At 40.4% G+C, this 19,560-nt stretch overlaps 2 protein-coding genes across 4 annotated transcripts; one reads left to right on the forward strand and one right to left on the reverse strand.

The window, feature by feature from the left end:
• The first annotated feature begins 13,511 nt into the window (after positions 1-13,511).
• Positions 13,512-16,105, forward strand: LOC129247364 (prolactin regulatory element-binding protein). Of its 3 annotated transcripts, none has more exons than XM_054886478.1 (6): positions 13,512-14,051; positions 14,121-14,352; positions 14,407-14,677; positions 14,741-15,155; positions 15,240-15,402; positions 15,479-16,105. In XM_054886478.1, the coding sequence occupies exons 1-6, from the start codon at positions 13,911-13,913 to the stop codon at positions 15,562-15,564; spliced, it is 1,308 nt and encodes a 435-aa protein (XP_054742453.1). In that variant the 5' UTR covers positions 13,512-13,910; the 3' UTR covers positions 15,565-16,105. The 3 variants fall into 3 exon arrangements, with proteins under 3 accessions (XP_054742453.1, XP_054742454.1, XP_054742452.1); XM_054886479.1 differs by having other exon boundaries at positions 14,413-14,677; XM_054886477.1 differs by having other exon boundaries at positions 14,121-14,677.
• LOC129247365 (uncharacterized) lies at positions 15,744-17,597 on the reverse strand. Its single transcript, XM_054886480.1, has 3 exons — positions 17,200-17,597; positions 17,014-17,137; positions 15,744-16,959 (listed from the first exon to the last, which is right to left on the reverse strand). The coding sequence occupies exons 1-3, from the start codon at positions 17,475-17,477 to the stop codon at positions 16,576-16,578; spliced, it is 786 nt and encodes a 261-aa protein (XP_054742455.1). The 5' UTR covers positions 17,478-17,597; the 3' UTR covers positions 15,744-16,575.
• Between the last annotated feature and the right edge of the window lie 1,963 nt (positions 17,598-19,560).

Genomic DNA, 19,560 nt, shown 5'->3' on the forward strand with positions numbered 1-19,560 from the left:
TTCATGATCACTGCTCTAATGACCTCGCGCTCCTCCCACTCCCTCTCACTCAGCCATTGTTAAAGAGCTGGAGAATCGCTGCGCCAGCAAATTTCGCCGGTTAGTTGCGACCCATCATAAGCTGTGCTTTGTTGTTTTTCTAATTGGCCTGCTGTCGGTTAGTTGGCGACGTCTTGTAACCCAATTTTGTTTAGACGCTGTAAAAAACGCAAATCATTATCTTTCTAGCTTTCAGAGCAAAGGTGCAAAAAGTGAAGTGGTGTTGAACTCTAACTTTCTTTAGTTTGCTTTACGCGAAGTACTTAAGTAAGTAAGTAAAACAAAAGAGGTAAACCATGGGAGATGGATACAGAAATAAATATATGTAGGTATATGCAAATGTATATGTAGCTACGACTGTGTATGAGTAATTGCAATACCTGTTAACATACATACATACATACGTAGGAAAGAAGAAGATAGACAACTGGCGAAGTTGTTTGGTTTCGGCTCAAGCTAAAAAAAATATTTATAGAGGCACATATGGATTGGATCGGTAGATTATAGTAGTATTTGAGAATTTTCTATTCTATTCTAAGAATTTTATTTTTTCTAATTTATATCTAGTCTTAAAAACTAAAGAACCAAACTGAATAATCCAGCGCAATGAGTTCATTTGATTTTAACGATTTTTCCAGTAAAACGATTAAAAAAAAAAAAAAATAAATAATTGGCGCGTACACTTCTGTTAGGTGTTTGGCCGAGCTCCTCCTCCTATTTGTGGTGTGCGTCTTGGTGTTGTTCCACAAATGGAGGGACCTACAGTTTCAAGCCGACTCCGAACGGCAGATATTTTTATGAGGAGCTTTTTCATGGCAGAAATACACTCGGAGGTTTGCCATTGCCTGCCGAGGGGCGACCGCTATTAGAAAAATGTTTTTTTTTTTATTAATTTTGCTTTCACCGAGATTCGAACCAACGACCTCTCAATGAATTCCGAATGGTGATCACGCACCAACCCATTCGGCTACGGCGGCCGCCCAACGATTGGTTCTACGAAAAATAGGAAAAATTGAATTCACGACCAATGAAACGAGGATAATTCTCTTCTACAACTCCGATTAAGATCGGCTTTCATAGAACAGTCACACAGTCCGTGTGGAGTTGTCTATCTGTCTCCCATCGGACGAGTCCCTAGGTGGTGGAACGGGGAAGGCTCGCCATCATGCAGGGTAAGTGGGGAAGTAAAATACCACTCGCGAACCAAAACAAACACCTGCTTAGAGGTGCGGATAGTTCAACTATCTCCAAGTTAGGGTACGAAGGCTAGCAACCTATTTACCTAAAAAACTAGAACCCAGAAGCGTCTGCCTCAGGTTGAGCGGCTTCCTGGCCAGCGTCTGTTCTCCATGTAAGGAGCGCCTGTACTAATTGCGTAGTGCGAAAAAGCTGTTACCTGAGTATGCGGAGTGGAATCTTGAAAAAATGGCTTTCAGAAGGGTTCATGGCCTCTTCCGCCGCGATAAAATCTGGGAGGTCTCACAAAGCGCTCAAAGTGCGTAGTCTTAAATGACCACGTAGGTTGGGTGGAGATTATATATAATATATATAATTGGTGCGTACACCCTTTTTGGGTGTTTGGCCGAGCTCCTCCTCCTATTTGTGGTGTGCGTCCACACCAGTTGTTCCACAAATGGACGGACCTACAGTTTCAAGCCGACTCCGAACGGCAGATATTTTTATGAGGAGCTTTTTCATGGCAGGTTGGGTTGAGACTACTTCGCATTAATTCCGGGTTGAAGTCTGGCGCTGAACACTGGACCCCAGAAGGACCAGTGTCAACCCTCGCATGGCCTCCCTGTTTACAAAGATAATCATGAGACTTACGGTAACTACGTACACGCACTGAGATAACGGCTGTGAGTTGGGGCCCATACAGCATGGACAACACAAATATGTATAAACAAAACAACAACAACGATGTAAACAGCACTTCCAAGGTGGTAACAGAAAAATTTGTGGAGGCTTTCAGGAGGAGCTCAGTGATTGCAAGGACCCCCCACAAGCAGCAGCAACAACAGGCAACACAACGGAGAGCAGCTTGCCAACAACCACTACCCAGTGGCGAACAGGTGTAGGAACGCTGAAGATGAAAGGCCGAGATGGCACGGTCGAGACGCCGACAGCCTATCTCATCAAACAAGTCACTAACGCTCCCAAGCCGCAGTAAAACCCGATTTCCTGCAGGACTGATACAAAACAAAACATACAATTTAAATTGATTGGCATACTCGGAAAGGAAATTGATGGACTTATCCAATACGTAGAATCACGCCGTAATGTCCCCGGTGATATAATAAGAATGTGCAGTGTTATAAAAAGAGCTTACACAGACGTTCTCATTGAAATGGACTCAACCCTAAACATGTGCGAATGGTTTCGACAGCAGGGAAAAATACTCCTCAGTTGGCTAAAAGAACCCGTGCCAAAGAAAGCCCAAGAGCTGCAGCCTAGATTGCAACAAAGTCTGCAGTTGCTGAAAAAAGGAAAACCGACTCTGATTCCTCTCGGCCACAAACTATAACTCAACTCATGCAGAAGGAAGAGTGGAAAAAGGTAGAGAAGGAAAAGAAATCGCAGAATGCCAATGTCGGACGCCATTATTATCGAGGAAAAGGCGGACGGTACATCATATGCGGATATGTTGCGTGCTGTAAAGCACAGCAAAGAACTGAAGAACCCGATACCCCACATGCTGGGTTCCAATATAGGTCTGAACATCTACATCCGATGGAAAAACATCCAAATAATTAACTTCCCTTGACCGTTCCCCTATTCGTGCTGTGATGAGTGCTATCACTAGAGGCATGGCTAATAAATGGGATTCTCACACATGACTTTTGTCGCAGCTGCAGAGATGGAAAGAAGAACGCGATATCTCGAAATTGAAATTGAAATTTGAAAGGTCGAGCCAAGAAGTACCGAGAGATTTGGTAACTCTTAAAACACCCAGACTAACAAAATATTCTCCAGTTTGAGAGAACGAATTTTACTTGTTCTCATCACATCGGAACCCTAAACTCACAGACTCGCTCTAGCAAATGCAGGAGAAAATGCTCAGTGTCATCCGCCTGCGCTAATCGGCAAATCGGGTCCTGAATGATTCCAATGGTGCTCATATGTGGAGCCCATGGATTGTGTCCTGTAATAGCACCGACCATCAACTGAACGTCTTTTCTTCCAAGTTTTAGAAGAAAGCTCGACAGTTTTCTGTTCGGGCTTGTCACAAAATATTTTGCAGTCCTGCAGCGTTCCAGATCGGACCATCGCTCTTTATGTGGATTGCATCTTCTTGATTCCTGCAGAACTGATTCCGATTAGTGGCTCTGGTCCCTATGATGGAACCGCTGATCCACAATTGGTCAATTCATCGGCAACGCGACATTTTAATCTTCTTTGAATGCCTAGCAGACTTGGAGTCACTCGGAATCTTTCACGTTCTTAGAGCTTGCTCACATGGCATCACAATGGGCCGGTTGGTATAAGCTTCCAGCTAACCGTGACATCATTAACTCTACGTTAACGCTACTCAGTCTCCTCAACTCGCAAAACTCATCTTCCGAGATGGACAGGCCTTTGTTTTAGGGGCTGTGCACCACCATCTTAGAATGGCGGACGAATACTCATCCCACTTTGTTGATTTGATTCTTTTGTATTTGAAAATATGATCCTTAATAGTTTTCTTATGTTCGAAGTACATTTCCTTTCCATGGCAGCCAGTTCTACGTGTCGAAATGACTCGGGTTTTTCCCGGCCAAGGGCTGCCGCCTCTTTAAACTAACCCTGTATGGTGCGCTGAACCTCAACCTCAATGAGTAGATATCGAATGTCTATCTATCCCTTTCGATTAATAAACTTTCATTAATTCTTTCATCTCAAGACTCAAGGCTTCTTCCGTTACTTTCCATGTTCACGGATGGCTCAAAGTTAGACAGAAAGGTTGGTGGGGGAGTATTCTGTAAGGAGCTCCCCATCAAGCTCGAATTCAGGCTTCCGGACCACTGTAGTGTTTTCCAAGCGGAGGTGGCCGTAATTAAGAAAGCAGTGGGTTGGTAGCTTACTTCGGTAATTACCGTTAAGGAAGTAAATATTTACTCCGATAGCAAAGCTGCAATTTGGACCTTGGGCTCGTTGTTTGTGCGTTCGAGATTAGTTGGGGAATGTCTGGCTTCTCTCTCGATTGCATCCGAATACTTCGATATCAGGCTCATTTGGGTTCCCGGTCACAGCGGCATAGAGAGAAACTGTTGGGCTGATGAGCTGGCTAGACAGGGAACTTTGGAGATGGTTTCGTCGCGAAATGAGAGAATTGGGGTTCCCTTAAGAATCTGTGGTCTACTCCTGGAAAGATCGGCCTCGAATAAACTCAGCGAGCGCTGGGCTAGTGCGCAAACGTGCAAGGTCGCGAGATTCTTCTGCCCACGGGTAGATCGAGGACGCCCGAGGGAACTGCTAAGGCTAGCAAAGCTCCAGCTCTCGAATTTGGTGGGTATCCTTATCGGACATTGTTCGTTAGGTGTCCATGCGGTGAGACTTGTGATTGCCTTAAGTCCGTTTTGCAGAAGCTGTCTTGAGGACGAGGTGGAATCATCTCAACACCTTCTTCTCAGCTACCCTGCTCTCATCTGGCAAAGTTTCGAAATCTGGGCTCTCATTTTTTCGCTGCGCTTACGGATAAAGCGGGTTTAAATATCATACATACAATGAAGCTCGTCAATAGTTTGTTGAGGCTAATTACGAACGTAAATCAGCCTCCGTCGGCGTCGTCGTAAGTGCATGGTCATCATCCTCTATTCCCAAGGCTCCTTCTTCCTTCCCTTCTCCTTTCTCGACCTAGTAACTTTTCTATAGGTTATTTCTGCTTAAAAAATACGGAAGAAATATGGTGCAAGTATAAATGACTTGACTTCCGACTAAGTAAAACCCGAATCAGAATGCCTCTTGCTCAATTTTATCAACTTACTCCGAGTCACCACTTTAAAAGTTTATCAATCTATCATCGTAAGCTTCCTGTGTGCCTACTTCAACTTCGAAAGTTGGCTTGAATTCCTCTGCTATGCCAGACACTAAGAGTTCTGCTCGATGGTAAATAAGGGAACGCTGAAGGCTAGTAAGCTGAGGGATCGCAATTAAAATCTGTTACTAAAAATATACTTAAAAAAATTATTAAAATTTTTATTTAAAAAAAGAATATGCATTACTAAAAAAATACTATATAATATAACTGGGGATACGAATTAAGTAAATAAATTGTTGGGCATACGAATTTAACTCCAACCACGCAGCCGCTCCAATTGAAGTTCTTTATGATTGTCATCTCAGCGCATTTCCTCTTTGTGTGCGCACTCACATCTCGAAAGCAGTTAAGAAATATGCGTCAAAAAATAAAATTGTTAACTTGTTGCTATTCGCGATTCGACGACTCTTTTGGTGACAACCCACCATATATGGCATTCGCCCCAACTTGTTCACTGCCTGAATGTCATTGAATGGATGCTCAAAGTTCAAAGCTGTGTGGGCAGCGCGTAGTTGATTGCAGTTGTGTACGCTGGTTGCACAAACGAAGTAGGCAAGCGACTGGTGAACTCTTTTCTGGCATCAAACTTTTTTTATTTTCTTTTATTATTGTTCGCATTAATTTTTTTAATTTTTTTTTGTGACTGCCTAAGAGGAAGCTTCGTATGATTCAGACACTTGGATGCCCTTATATGGTAGAAGATTTTTTTCTTTTTTACTCATTTGATTACTCGAGTTACGAATGCATCCGAAAAAATGGAGAATGAATGAGTAGCAAAGACATAATAATTACAAGAAATAAATTTATTTATTGCCCATCGTTTATTAATTGGAATATTCTGTCTGTACACGAACATATACCTTTAATAAGGCCAACGAACGCGTATTAAATCGTGGCGTGCTGGCGTTGAATCGTGGCTTTTAGGCTATGTAGAATATCAAGGACTAGGGAGACAGCAACAAATGTCACCATTTATGCTCTGTTGAATTTGTAGCCTTTAGATTGATTTATGTAAGATAAGGCGAAAAAGCCAGTCCTTTAGACGGTGACCGATGATCAAAGAGCTTCGAAGAGAGTTTCAAAGAGATCATAAGAGTTTCAAAAAGCTTGTTAGAACAATAGCTATTCCCTTCCTAAATTATCAACTGGTACATGAGGTCTCTTTTTGAGCTGCAGTACCAGTTTCTCAAGCTTCAGAAGGGGTCTAAACACATTTTACTGGACCAGACATTGCTTAGACAGACAATAAACGACATTCATCGGGAGACCGTAACCACCTTCTTAAGCTCCCGACCACCGGATACCGGTCCTGTACGTGAATACATCCCGCACGACACTAGTCACTGTTCCCACGACAGGTTCTACGTAACCGGAACCACCCGAATTTATATCCGGCCAAGGACTCTCACTTCAGCAGCATTCCTCGTACATACACGGGGTATGTTTATGCTGCTACAACAACAACAACACTAGTCACCTTTCCACATGCCCCTTAAGATCCCCTCATCTAACACCCCTCATCTAACACCCCCCAACCTGTCCAAACAGCAAGTTTCCTGGGCCTACCTTTAGATTAGCTAGACGAAGACGACCGGTTATTATGCTACACTGACAAGGCTTGTATTACTGATACCACAACAACAACCCAAAGACTCTTTCGTGTAATTTGGCCTCAATTTTCTTCATGATGGCTGGAATATACAAAACGGAGTTTGCGCTTGCTGACATCTCTTTCAGCTTTAGCTCTTATGCCGTGGGTTGCACAAACGGAGTTCTTTGCATTACTTTGACACTTTTCATGCACAACTGAACTAAAAATTCACCTACTTACTTCGAGAGTGAGACTTGGCTATTGGTGATTTCGTGTCGAAGAAAGCATGATTCGAGCCATCTCTTCTCAAATGCTCTAAATATCGCAGACGATGAAACGATGAGCTATATGAGCTTGACGACGACATAGACATAGCGCAGCGAATACATAGAGTTCCAGCGGCTTTGTTGGCTGGGTTATGTCGTCCGAATGGAGACCAATGCTCCGGATCTGAAAGTATTCGATGCGTTGTACCAGCTGGTGGTTTGAAAAGCAGGAGGAGAAGGCCTTAGCATCACTGTGTGCGTGTTCAACCGGCAAAGGTTGGCACGAGAAACGACTGGCGCGCTTTGTCTAACTTGGCTAAAATCGCATAAGCGGTTATCGCGCCAATTAAGAAGAAGTCAATTAACTTAAAAATTGCTAATGCCCCGACTTTGGACTCCGAGAGGTACTCTCCAAGCGCAAAGTTTTTGCTCAACTACCTCCATTACCTTTCACTTAGAGCCCTGCCCAGAGTTAGTGTTAGAGCCATCAGAAATGTCACGTAACTGTAGCGTAAATGCATGTATCTCTGCACCTAGGGATTTGGAAAATAAAAAATTTCAAATCTACATAAATAAAAACATTTTTTGGTTGTTAGTAAATGGCTCAAAAATTGATAAATGACCTTAACCAGCCACAGTCACAGGCCTTTCTTGAAACCAGTTTTGCAACCATGCGTTAGTACCGCTCTGAACTTCTGCCTCGTCCTTGAGCAACAGCCTGGCGTTGTATTCATGGATCACAACTCCCTTTCTATTCAAAAAAATCTGGTCGATCTTCCGCTTCAATCTGGTCAGTTGGTGGCAGTAGATGTCCGAATTGAGTATTTGATCCAATGGAAACAATTCATAGTGGATGTTTTTCTTCCAAGCCCCCAATTGGGCAGTAAAACGATATTCCCTGCTTAACCGGGCTTGGCGATCGTTTCTGCCGTCTCATCACTATTTGACCACGGTTTCATCAGTTTCAAAAATAGATCGACTTCGATTGAACAAAGACTCTCAACTCGTTTCAAAAAGTCCTTCGTGTTGCACCACTACATCGAGCTCCTTTTTGAGATCATTGGTCGAGCAGAACGAAATCGTTGGAACCACTACTTCGCAATCGCATTCGATGCTGTGTTGGGTGCATACAGCACAATGTTTTTGACTCCGACTCTGACCTCCATTTTGGTAGCGCCGTAAAACACTACTGGCCACACCAAACCCAAAGCAACCAGATAGCTTTTTCTGAGGTCGCCTGAGTCGCCTTTAAACCTCCGATACGAATTTCTGCGTTCCCCCGATAGTCGGTTCTACTTTAACGAAACGACCCGCATTTACTATATATCTAGCCAAGGACTGTCACTCCAGCAGCACTCCCCGTACATTTAGGGAAAATGTTTTTGCTGCTACAACAACAACAACTCGATGCGTTGTACACATTGTGAGATATGACTCACTAAACGCATCTAGCGAAAAATAGAACTTCTCTTCAATATTTCTCCAAAAACTTGTTTTATCTTAAAAAAAAACAATTTTTACTTACTATCAATTTAGCTTAAATTCTTTGTTATACAAAATTTATATTGGCTTTTTTATGCATTCCCTTTGTGACTCGCTCCGTTACTCATGCCGTAGTCAAAAGTAAAATAAAACAAACCATCACCGAAATAAAAGTGAATAAAATTTTACGCCACTGCAATGGGCAAGCGCATAAAAGCGGCGCGTAACCGGCAAATATGAACCGCTAGGGAGTTGGAGGTCTAGGTGGGCGCTTAGTGGATGAGATGTCTTGCCGGCTCCCCAGAAGTTGGTATAGTAGTTGGTGGTGGGGCAAGCATGTAAAGCTTACAAAAGCTGTTTCATGTTTTACTACCTGTATTAGTGTCGTACACTCGTCAGCTGAAAGGAGATGGAGATTAACGCTTCATAGCTTACTACGCGCTCGTAGTAACAGGTGTACATGTCTAATTCATGCCCATTCCGTCAATAATAGCGGTTCGTTAAAGTTTTTTTTTATAGAATTTTTCGCATAAAATTGAACATAAAAATGTCGTATGTTTTATATGCGTACAACGTTTCGTCTCGGTCCGTAACACCTACATATGTACATATATTTTATGGCACTGACGAAAATTCTACAACTCCAATTACAAACAAACATACATACATACATGCATACTTGAATATTCTTGGGCAGGCTATGCCGTTGGAGGTGGCAGATTATAGCTGAGAGCGGCTTATTTGTCTGCTGCGGTTAATTCATAACCGCAATACTGCACGCCGAGTTGTTCTCTAATTTTCGCATTTTCATTGTAGTTCCTTTTTGAGTATGCGAGTATGTATGCACATGTGAGCAGTAATAATATAGTAGTATGTATATATGTATGTAATAATGCTGCTGGATATGCAATTATCGTTGCAATTGCACTGGTTCACTCTATCCGCTCATTTATGAATATAATCTCGGTCACTCCGAGAAATCTTAAATGAGCTGAGTAGTAGCCGTGAGTGGCACTGGTTCAAGGTACAAGAGAAGTAGTTTTTTTTGGGAGCGCAAGAAATAGAGCAGTGAATCTTTATTTACTATGCTAATCTCTTTCCCCCAGATTGAAACATGTTAGTCTTCAACACGAGATTCGAGTAAAAGAAATTTCATCAAAATGTTAAATGAGCTGAGTACTAGAAGCAGAGAATGTTAATGCAATTCTCTCTCTCTCTCTCTGCTAGAAGTGAATGGCTCTGGTTTCAGCTACCAGAGAAGAAGTTTTAAGGCAGCTAGAGATTTAGCAGAGAATCTTCATTCACCAAAAAATCGTAAATTCAGCCAAGACTACAAAACGTATGCTAATCTTTCTTTGCGCATATTGAAACATGGTCGTCTGCAGCACGTCGAGTAAAACGAATTTCATCACACAAAGTAAACGACTTCGATCGATTTGTCAGAATCAATTAATGCGCTAACGTTATTTTAGCTAAAATTAGCTAAAAGGAGTCACAATCGAGCTATCCAAAGAAATTAAAAATATCTTGGAGTAATCCTCGATAGTAAACTCCTCTGGAAAATCACTCGTTGAAATACAGACATCCAAAGCACTGACAGACTTCTGGCAGTGCAAGAGTGTTTTTGGGAAAACATGGGGTCTTACTCCTATCAAGGTCCTATGGATCTACACAGCTATGATAAGACCTATTATCACCTATGCATCAGTGGTCTGGATGCGTAGGCTTCCTCTCGTAGGAGTCAGAAGGAACTTATTGAAACTACAACGCACTGTGGCCATCTGTTGCGTGAGTGCTTTTCCGACTACTTCAGGCGCGGCATTAGATACTCTGATTAGTCTACCACCACTTTATGCTTTCATCCAAGGAGAGGCCTTGAAGGCCATCTGGAGGCTGAAACACTATGGGATTTGGTACGGCCCCTGTCCGGCATTGGAAAACAGAGACGGCATGGACTTCGGTCCAACAATCCTCCCCATGCCCCTTTACTCGACGCCATCCAGAGTCGAGCTTGACAAGAGATACAGTGTGGTGCTGCCAGAGCTCAACTGTGGTCAAACTCAGAAAATGAGCCCGGGCACTGTTTCCGCATTTTCACGGATGGCTTCAGGGCCGAGCACGGCTCTGGCTCTGGGGTATACGTGGAACCCAGCGGAACAAAACTGCACTTTGCTCTTGGAATGCATGCATCTGTGTTTCAAGCGGAGGTGTATGCAGTTCAAGAAGCGATGAACTTTGTTGTGGAAAACAGCTGGAGAGGCAGATCTTTATGTGTCTGCAGCGACAGTCCAGCTGCGCTCATGGCCTTAGTCAGGCCCCCAACCACTTCAAGGATAGACGAGTCCTGTAAATCCAGGTTGAACTATGTCGGTAGACATAATAACCTGATGCTAACATGGGCTCTGGGACTAGAGGGTATCGTGGGTAACGAGATCTCTGACTCTTTAGACAGAATCAGCTCTGAGACTAACTTCCTTGGTCCGGCCCAAGGAAGAGAGAATGAGACGACGGACCACTTTCTGTGCGCCTGCCCCACCTTCGCTCGAATCAGACTTGAGGTCTTTGGCACTGATGTGTTAAAAAGCGACCACCTTGGCTCCTTGGCACCACAAGATCTACTCAGATTTCTTTGGAGATCGAGTAGATTTAAAGAAAATTAAAAAGGCAATCCAAGGGTAGTACAATGGAATTAATTATGTCTGAGTGCGACAAAAAAAGTTCTTTTAAAGGTTTTCCTAGATTTTTTACTATTAACTTTTCCTTTTCCATTCTGTGCCAACGTTTATTTCAATCTAACTTAACTTTTCATTTTCGTTGTTGTTGTTGTGGTTGTAGCAGCATAAACATTCCCCATACATACTATATGGGGAATACTGCTGAAGTGACAGTCCTTGGCCGGATATAAATACGGGTCGCTCCGGTAACGTAGTACCGACTGTCGCGGGAACGTTTCATTTTCGTTTACAAAAGTTGGTTATTTTGACAGTTTCCGCTCAGTTGTTGAAAGTCCCAGTAGAGGTATTATTTCAATACCGAGCAATTTAAGTTAAGGAAATATATTCTGAATTTTTTAAATAATTCCTACTAACGAATTGGGGATTTTAAAATTACCCAGTAGCTCTCATTGAGCGTTTTACAAAAGTCTTAAACCTGGGTAAAGCAGGCGTCGTCGTAGCAGGCGCATTTGAGAATGCCTTGAAAGCTATTCTAATAAAAAATCACCTATCGTTCGGAGACCCCCCATTTGTAGCAAAATATCTTGACGCACAGCACAAAAAAACACTGACGCTAAAAAAACACTTTTTTTTTTAATTTTTTACAGGGGGGGGGGGGGGTTTAGCGCTAAAAAAACACTTTTTTTTTAATTTTTTACAGAAATATGGCTTAAGATACTTTAATAAAATCAGTTGCATGTTATTGTACATCTTTTCAATAAGTTTTTAAAAAATATTAATAATAAAATATTGACAAATAAGCCCATGACAGAGTTTTTTGGAGATATGTTTTTCGAGAGGTGCTCTGCGGTGCCAATCGGCATTCGTCGTAGAATCATCTGAAACTAAAAAAGTCGAATTTTTCAGTTAAAGTATGACGATCCACTTAAAATTTTGACACAACATTCTTGAAATGATTTACTATAAGATGAGTGAAGAAAAAAAATTTCGATTTTGTGATTAATTTATCTATCTATAAGTGCTCTTCAGACCGATCTCAGTAACATTACGATTAGGAAGTTCGATAAGCTTTCTAATGGTGCTCACAGTCACTAACGTTAACGCAGGCCCGTGTCAGCTGATACAATGAAATTAATGAGAGCCCCATGTAAATGAATTCTCACCACCGCTTCGTTCCGTAGGATCGTAGAGGGTTGACGTGGGATTTTGGATTGTTTACGTAGAATCGTGTGAGCTGATTACCCTCTCACCACACAGTGTTGGCAAATAGTACATTATGAAATTATTTACAAAATGAACTTAGAAAAATTTCAATATTTATTAACATAATTTAAAAGCAATGTTCAATAATGTCAATTATAAAGGGTGGTTAAGTTTCAAGGCACACCTCCATTCGATGGTCCAAATTTTCGATGACGCTGAGGCATAATTGAGGTTCTATGCCATTAATGTCCCGAATTATCTCATCCTTTAGCTCTTTAATTGTTTCTGGCTTATCGACGTACACATTTTCTTTCAAAGAAAGAAGTCCAACGGTATCGTTGACGTTTAGGTGTGGTTCACATTCAACATCGGCCCTTGAAATTTAACCACCCTTTAGTTGAATGAACTAATTGCATTTGTTGGTTTTTGGCTTTGGCTTATTATACAATTAAAAATTGTAACTGTTAACGCGGATGTGTGAAAAAGTGTGTATGCAAAAATATCAATGGGAACATTGTGTCGATACAACCAAACACAAACACACACAAACCGATGTGTTGTGTCAATATGTAACTAAAAGAACGCAACTAAAAGAACGCAGTTGTGTTTTACGGGATAAGTTCTGCTCAATTTCGTGTATTCTATGGGCTGTGGAAAGAGTGAGTGACGCGTTGGTGAGCGAGAGTGTCATAAGGCTGTGTAAGAGTTTGTTAGCGAAATATAGTAAATTCCAAGGCGAATTTATTACAGGTGACAGCAAACACATATAAGTAAAACCCTACATGTATTTGTTGTTGCGTTTGGCCCAACCATCACGTCAAAATCAGCAAGCAAATGTAAACATAAGAATGTAAACATACCAATACATACAAACAAAGCATATCATTTTGACGTAAGCCATAAATCCACTTTGGTAAATTCCTAAATCACTGAAAAGTGTCGGCAATGCAGTTCACATGAATAATTCTCATTATTTTTGAGTATACTTTTCAAATTCAAATTAAATTCAAAATTCGAATTGGTTAGAGCAAACTTCCTGCTTACTCTCGCTGGTAAATGTTTTACTATCCCTCTGGCTAGGCAAAAAATTACACTCCAAAGTACTTTCTATAAATTCACGCAGGCATTGGGTATCAATTTAGACAAACTCTCACTCAACCTAAAAAGAGAACTTCTTTAATTTAATTTAATAACCTGGCAGCGCTGCTTAAACGTCAAACAAGAATAGTGGAGAAAGAGATACGAGTACGTGGAACTTTCACAGCTGAACTGGGCGGCGAGAGAAAATCTAAATAAATGTAGTGAATTATTAATTAAATAGAATAATAATCAATAGTGTGTAACAAATATTTAGTCAATCTTGTGAATGTAGTTAATCATTTCAATGGCTCGAATCTCGTTTTAAAGTGTGCACGCAAGAAGAAAAAGAAAAATCGCAATCAAGGAAACCCGATAAATTGAGGCTGAGGCGAAACAAGAAAGCAACAACAACAACTAGTACAACAAGAGTACCCGATACAACGAAAGAGTGGCCATAAACAGCTGGAGCAAAGTGCACCAAACAAACCTTGTAAGCCCAGCTAAATAGCCTACGTTGGTAGCGAAAATCGTAGAGACAGCCAACAAACACAAAAGCAATGGCACCAACACGACGACCCAGCGATGGTTTGTTGGCGAGAGTAAATTTTCCACTTTATGCCATTGAAATGCTGACCAGCCGCCATGTACTGGTTGCAGGCGGTGGTGGTTCAGCTAAAACAGGCGTAGCAAATGGCTTTGTGAGTACTAAAAAAAAGTTGCCCTATTGTCAATTAAAATTAGAAATAAATATTTTTCTCTTTCGGCAGGAAATCTACGAAATCTATCACAATGGCACGCATTTTTGCGCGGAAGAGGTGGTGCGACACGAAACCGGTGCCAATGTGGTTATGAATTTTGCCGTGCGCAATGATGGACGACGTTCATATTTGTGCGCAGGCCAAGAGTCACACTGTCAATTATACTTCGTCAATCCGCGCATAGTGTATGAGGGGCAAGATGAGGCGACAGCAACAGGTACAGAGGAGAAACGACAAAAAGGTAATGCTGTAGCGGAACATGTAAACGAAAATGGTGTACGTAGACGGCCCACAGTTGCAGGACCACAAGGATCGGGTGTGCAAGATCTGCCAAATGGGCATGCTATGGGTGCCTCGAAAAAAGATGCCGATAAAAATGCCAATTTGAAGCGCATACGTTTTGATATCAAAGCGTGCGATTCGGTGCAAACCGATTTCCTAACATCCGAACCGCTACAACGGGTTGTGCGCATCAGCCCAAATGGACGTTTGATGGCGACCGGCGGTACAGATGGTCATTTGCGAGTATGGTCGTTTCCACAAATGATACAGTGCAGTGATGTTGCGTGAGTGAAAATCAATTATTAGCCAATTTTTTTGAAATGTATAGGAATTGTTTAATTTGACAGCTCCCATTCGAAGGAAATCGATGATTTAGACTTTAGTCCCGACTCGAAGTATGTTGTTACCATTTCGAAAGATGGCAAAGGTTTGGTGTGGGATCTAGCGAGCATGAAACAACATAGCCAGCTTAAATGGGCTACACCAGAGGGTTCCAAATATCTGTATAAACGCTGTCGGTATGGCACCATCGAGGCGCAACGTGATAAATATCGACTCTTCACAATTACTAATCCCTTCGGGAAGGTAGGTAAGCAGCGAGGTTTTCTACAGCAATGGGACTGCATTAGCGGGCAGCTAAGGAATGCAGTGCAAATCGATGAGAGTCTAGCATCGTTGGCTGTGCGTGACGATGGGCGTTTTGTGGCGGTGGGCAGCATGTTTACGGGTACCGTTTCCATCTACATTGCTTTCAGTTTGCAGGTAACAAAAAAAAAAAAACACTGAGAAGATACCAAATATATATTTGTGCTAATCAATGAATGTTTTTTTTTTTTCATATTGCAGCGCGTCCTACACATTCCTAGTGCGCATTCGATGTTCGTGACCGGTTTACAATTCTTACCCATTACAAACGAAGAGGGACCGCCAATTTCAAGCGATACCGAAGCGGCGGTGCTTTCTATATCCGTTGACAATAAAGTATGCATTCATAGTCTGCAGCAACGACGTAAGCGATTATTAGAATTTTATATTTATATGTTAGTATTAAATTTACTCGCTTTTTTTTTGTTTTTTCTTTTTAGGTACGATACCCGCTTGGGTAGCAATACTACTCATAATTGTCGTGCTGTTTGGCGCCTTTGTATTTTGCTCATACGTAGGCATTTAGAAAATATACATATATATGTGGCATTTAATTAAGTAAACCCAAAGTAGAATTATGTGGAAGTAAGGAAACGTAAACTAACTGGACCGTTTGTTGAAAACTTCGGCGTTACTACACATGTGCGTGCGTATGGTTCAAAATAAGCAACAACAAAATAATAAAATAAAACAATAGCATCTATCAACTGTTTGTACAGTTACTTTATTTCGAACTACAAAACTTAAGTATATTCATGTTCAATTAAGTTTAAGTGCTTTCACTAGTTTGCCTTATCAAACAGCAGATACCGCGGAAACAGCTTGATTTAAAAAACGTATACGTTATTCATTCAGAATGACATCGTCATTTTCTTAAATTGCGTACGGCGGGCGAATGGGCCTGAATTTATTGAATTGTAATTATACTTATTGCCTAAAATAATAGGAGCAAAAAATAAATTAGGTATTTCAATGTACTGGTAAACACGAATCGATTTAATACAAAAAATGCGAAAGCGAAAAATTTACGGTTACATGATTATGTAAAAATAAAAAGTTGTAAACTATTTCATTATGTTTTTTGTGTTTATTGGTGCCCAGTAGGAGATGATTTTCTAAATACCTACTCGGAATTACTGTTACGTGCGTGAATTACTTTAACAACCAAAGAAGTGAACTAATAGAACTGAAATCCTTGTTTAACGATTTAAATAAAGCTATGGCTAAGTTAGGTTAAGGGCAGCCCAAGGCGAATTTATTATTTATTATAAGTCCACCTTGGGGCAGCCGCATCGCACATACGAAACAGCGATGCCACTTAGCTATGACTAAGCGCCCGATAAATTTTAAAATGGATAGGCTCGTAATTCTTAAAAAATCGAACATGTAATATGGAATAACACAAAAAGGGGGGAGGGGGGACAAAAACGGAAGTTCATATCGAAACTCTAAGCGGTTTTCAACCAAAATTAGGTTACAAATTCTTAATTGAAAAATAACAAATCTATTAAGCATACCTATTTCTGTACTGTGCGCTTTATAAACGCTCTAATAAACACTCGTGTTTCTTTTGCCAGTTCATAAGAAAACTCTCTAATGCTTTAAATGAACTCTCCTCGAATTTTAGTTGCTTTAATGCTGCGTCGCGCTGATCAGACATTATACTGTTATCTACACGTATTTGTGTTAGTCTTTCTTTTGTAAAACTGAGTCGCAACAAATAGCTTGATTGATGACTGAAACTTTTAGGATATGGCTGGAATCTTTGCGGCATCGGTGGTACCAAGGTTACATCCTTTGATCTAGGCGCATAAGGAATTGCTTTTGGTGGCTGTGTTGTTGGATCGCTTAGTGCTTCCAACACAGGCAGTTCTTTGTTCAGCAAATCTACTGGTATTTTTGAGAATAGTTGTTCCAAAATCTAGAGAACATGTCAGTTAGTAGATGCTCTAAAATATAATATATTTGTATATACTAATTGTTGATGTGTAAGCAGTTGATTCTTTTGCCGCGGTGCCAACAAGCAATGCACTAAGGGAAATAGTCGCCAATCACTGGGGCTTTTATCATCGCCTAATTCCATGCGGCGTCGTTCAGCGCTGTTTAGTGAAATGAGCTTTAGTAAGAGGTTTAAGTACTATATTAAAAAAAATGTACTTACATGTACTTGTTTTTGAAATTGTTAATTTTACGCCGCACCTCCTGCGAATTTACTAGGAAGCCATACTCGCGCATACCCTCTGATATGATACGGAATACGGGTATGTTTTTCTTCAACGTCGTCACTTCGGCGGCATGCAAACGCCATAGTTCCACTAAACGCAATTCCTCAAAGCTGTTCCAGTAACGCGATCGTAGATGTTTTGGTACTGATTCGAAGGCGGAGGTTGAAGCTGGTGGCTGGTTTTCGTCAACCGTTTCATTGTCAGAGTAGATCATTATTTATTGATGGATATTCAGGAATACAAGTACTTTTTTTGTCAAACTAACTGGATGTTAAATTATTTGCCTTAATTATTGCAAATGGTAAGAGTAGAGTACGCAAAAGTCCTACAAAAATGTACACAAAAATATTGAATGCCAATATGTAAGGTCAGAGGTTGCCGTATCTCATATTTAAAAATCTATAAAATGATAATGTAATAGAGTACACAACCCATATGAAACATACCTAAATGTGCGTTCACATATGCATTAATTAGCAATAAATCAACAAAATTAATCTACCCGTTCACATATGGCAAAGTTGACAATCAGCTGTCAATACTGTGATGAAAGATTTTTTTTCATAGAAGTTATTTTGGTGGTTTTGGTTTGTTTAATTATTATTAACGGTATGAAGAAAATACAAGGAGAAGGAATAGCTAACTTAATTACGCAATTGGCTGCAAATAATAAACAGTTGGAAAAAATCCGTAAACGTTGAGTACTGAGGTTTCAAAAAATTATGGCAGCAATACGCATGCATTTTATAATAAGTAATAAGAGGAAAAAGCTTTTATGGACACACGCTTTTTCTGTAATATAAATTCATCTATACTAATATTATAAAGAGGAAAACTTTGTTTGTTTGTAATGAATAGGCTCAAAAACTACTGGACCGATTTTAAAAATTCTTTCACCATTCGAAAGCTACATCATCCACGAGTAACATGGATTATATTTTATTTTGGAAATAGGGCTCGAGATATAGGTCAAAACGTAGACCCGGGTAACCTTCGGATGTGTATGTACAATATGGGTATCAAATGGAAGCTGTTGGTGAATGCTTTAGTCCAGAGTATTTTTCATGCCGCTCCGTGACTAGGGTCTCGAGATAGAGACCAAAACGTGGACCCTAGAATGTGTTTGTACAATATGGATATCAAATTGAAGCTGTTGGTGAATGCTTTAGTACAGAGTATTTTTCATGCCGCTCCGTGACTGGGGTCTCGAGATATAGCTCAAAACGTGGACCCGGGTAACCTTTGGTTGTGTATGTACAATATGGGTATCAAATGAAAGCTGTTGATAAGTACTTTAATACGGGGTAATTTTCATACCTATTGATGACTAGGGTCTGGAAATATATGCCAAAACGTGGACCCGCCGGGTCTTTGCACCGAATTAAACCAAACTTACACACATTGTTAAGGAGGTATTGAAGATGGTTTCCGTATAGTTTGGATACCTATTGGTAGATAGGGTCTCGAGATATAGGTCAAAACGTGGACCCGGGTAACCTTCGGACGTGTATGTACAATATGGGTATCAAATGGAAGCTGTTGGTGAATGCTTTAGTTCAGAGTATTTCCATCCGTTCCGTGACTAGGGTCTCGAGATAGAGACCAAAACGTGGACCCTAGAATGTGTTTGTACAATATGGATATCAAATGAAAGCTGTTGATAAGTGCTTTAATACGGGGTAATTTTCATACCTATTGATGACTAGGGTCTGGAAATATATGCCAAAACGTGGACCCGCCGTGTCTTTGAACCGAATTAAACCAAACTTACACACATTGTTAAGTAGGTATTGAAGATGATTTCCGTATAGTTTGAATACCTATTGGTAGATAGGGTCTCGAGATATAGGTCAAAACGTGGACCCGGGTAACCTTCGGACGTGTATGTACAATATGGGTATCAAATGAAAGCTGTTGGTGAATGCTTTATGATATGTTATGTTATGTTATGTTATGTTATGTTATGTTATGTTATGTTATGTTATGTTATGTTATGTTATGTTATCTTATGTTATGTTATGTTATGTTATGTTATGTTATGTTATGTTATGTTATGTTATGTTATGTTATGTTATGTTATGTTATGTTATGTTATGTTATGTTATGTTATGTTATGTTATGTTATGTTATGTTATGTTATGTTATGTTATGTTATGTTATGTTATGTTATGTTATGTTATGTTATGTTATGTTATGTTATGTTATGTTATGTTATGTTATGTTATGTTATGTTATGTTATGTTATGTTATGTTATGTTATGTTAAGTTATGTTATGTTATGTTATGTTATCTTATGT

The sequence above is a fragment of the Anastrepha obliqua genome, chromosome 5 (genome assembly GCF_027943255.1).
Source record: "Anastrepha obliqua isolate idAnaObli1 chromosome 5, idAnaObli1_1.0, whole genome shotgun sequence".
NCBI classification, from domain to species: Eukaryota; Metazoa; Arthropoda; class Insecta; order Diptera; family Tephritidae; genus Anastrepha; species Anastrepha obliqua.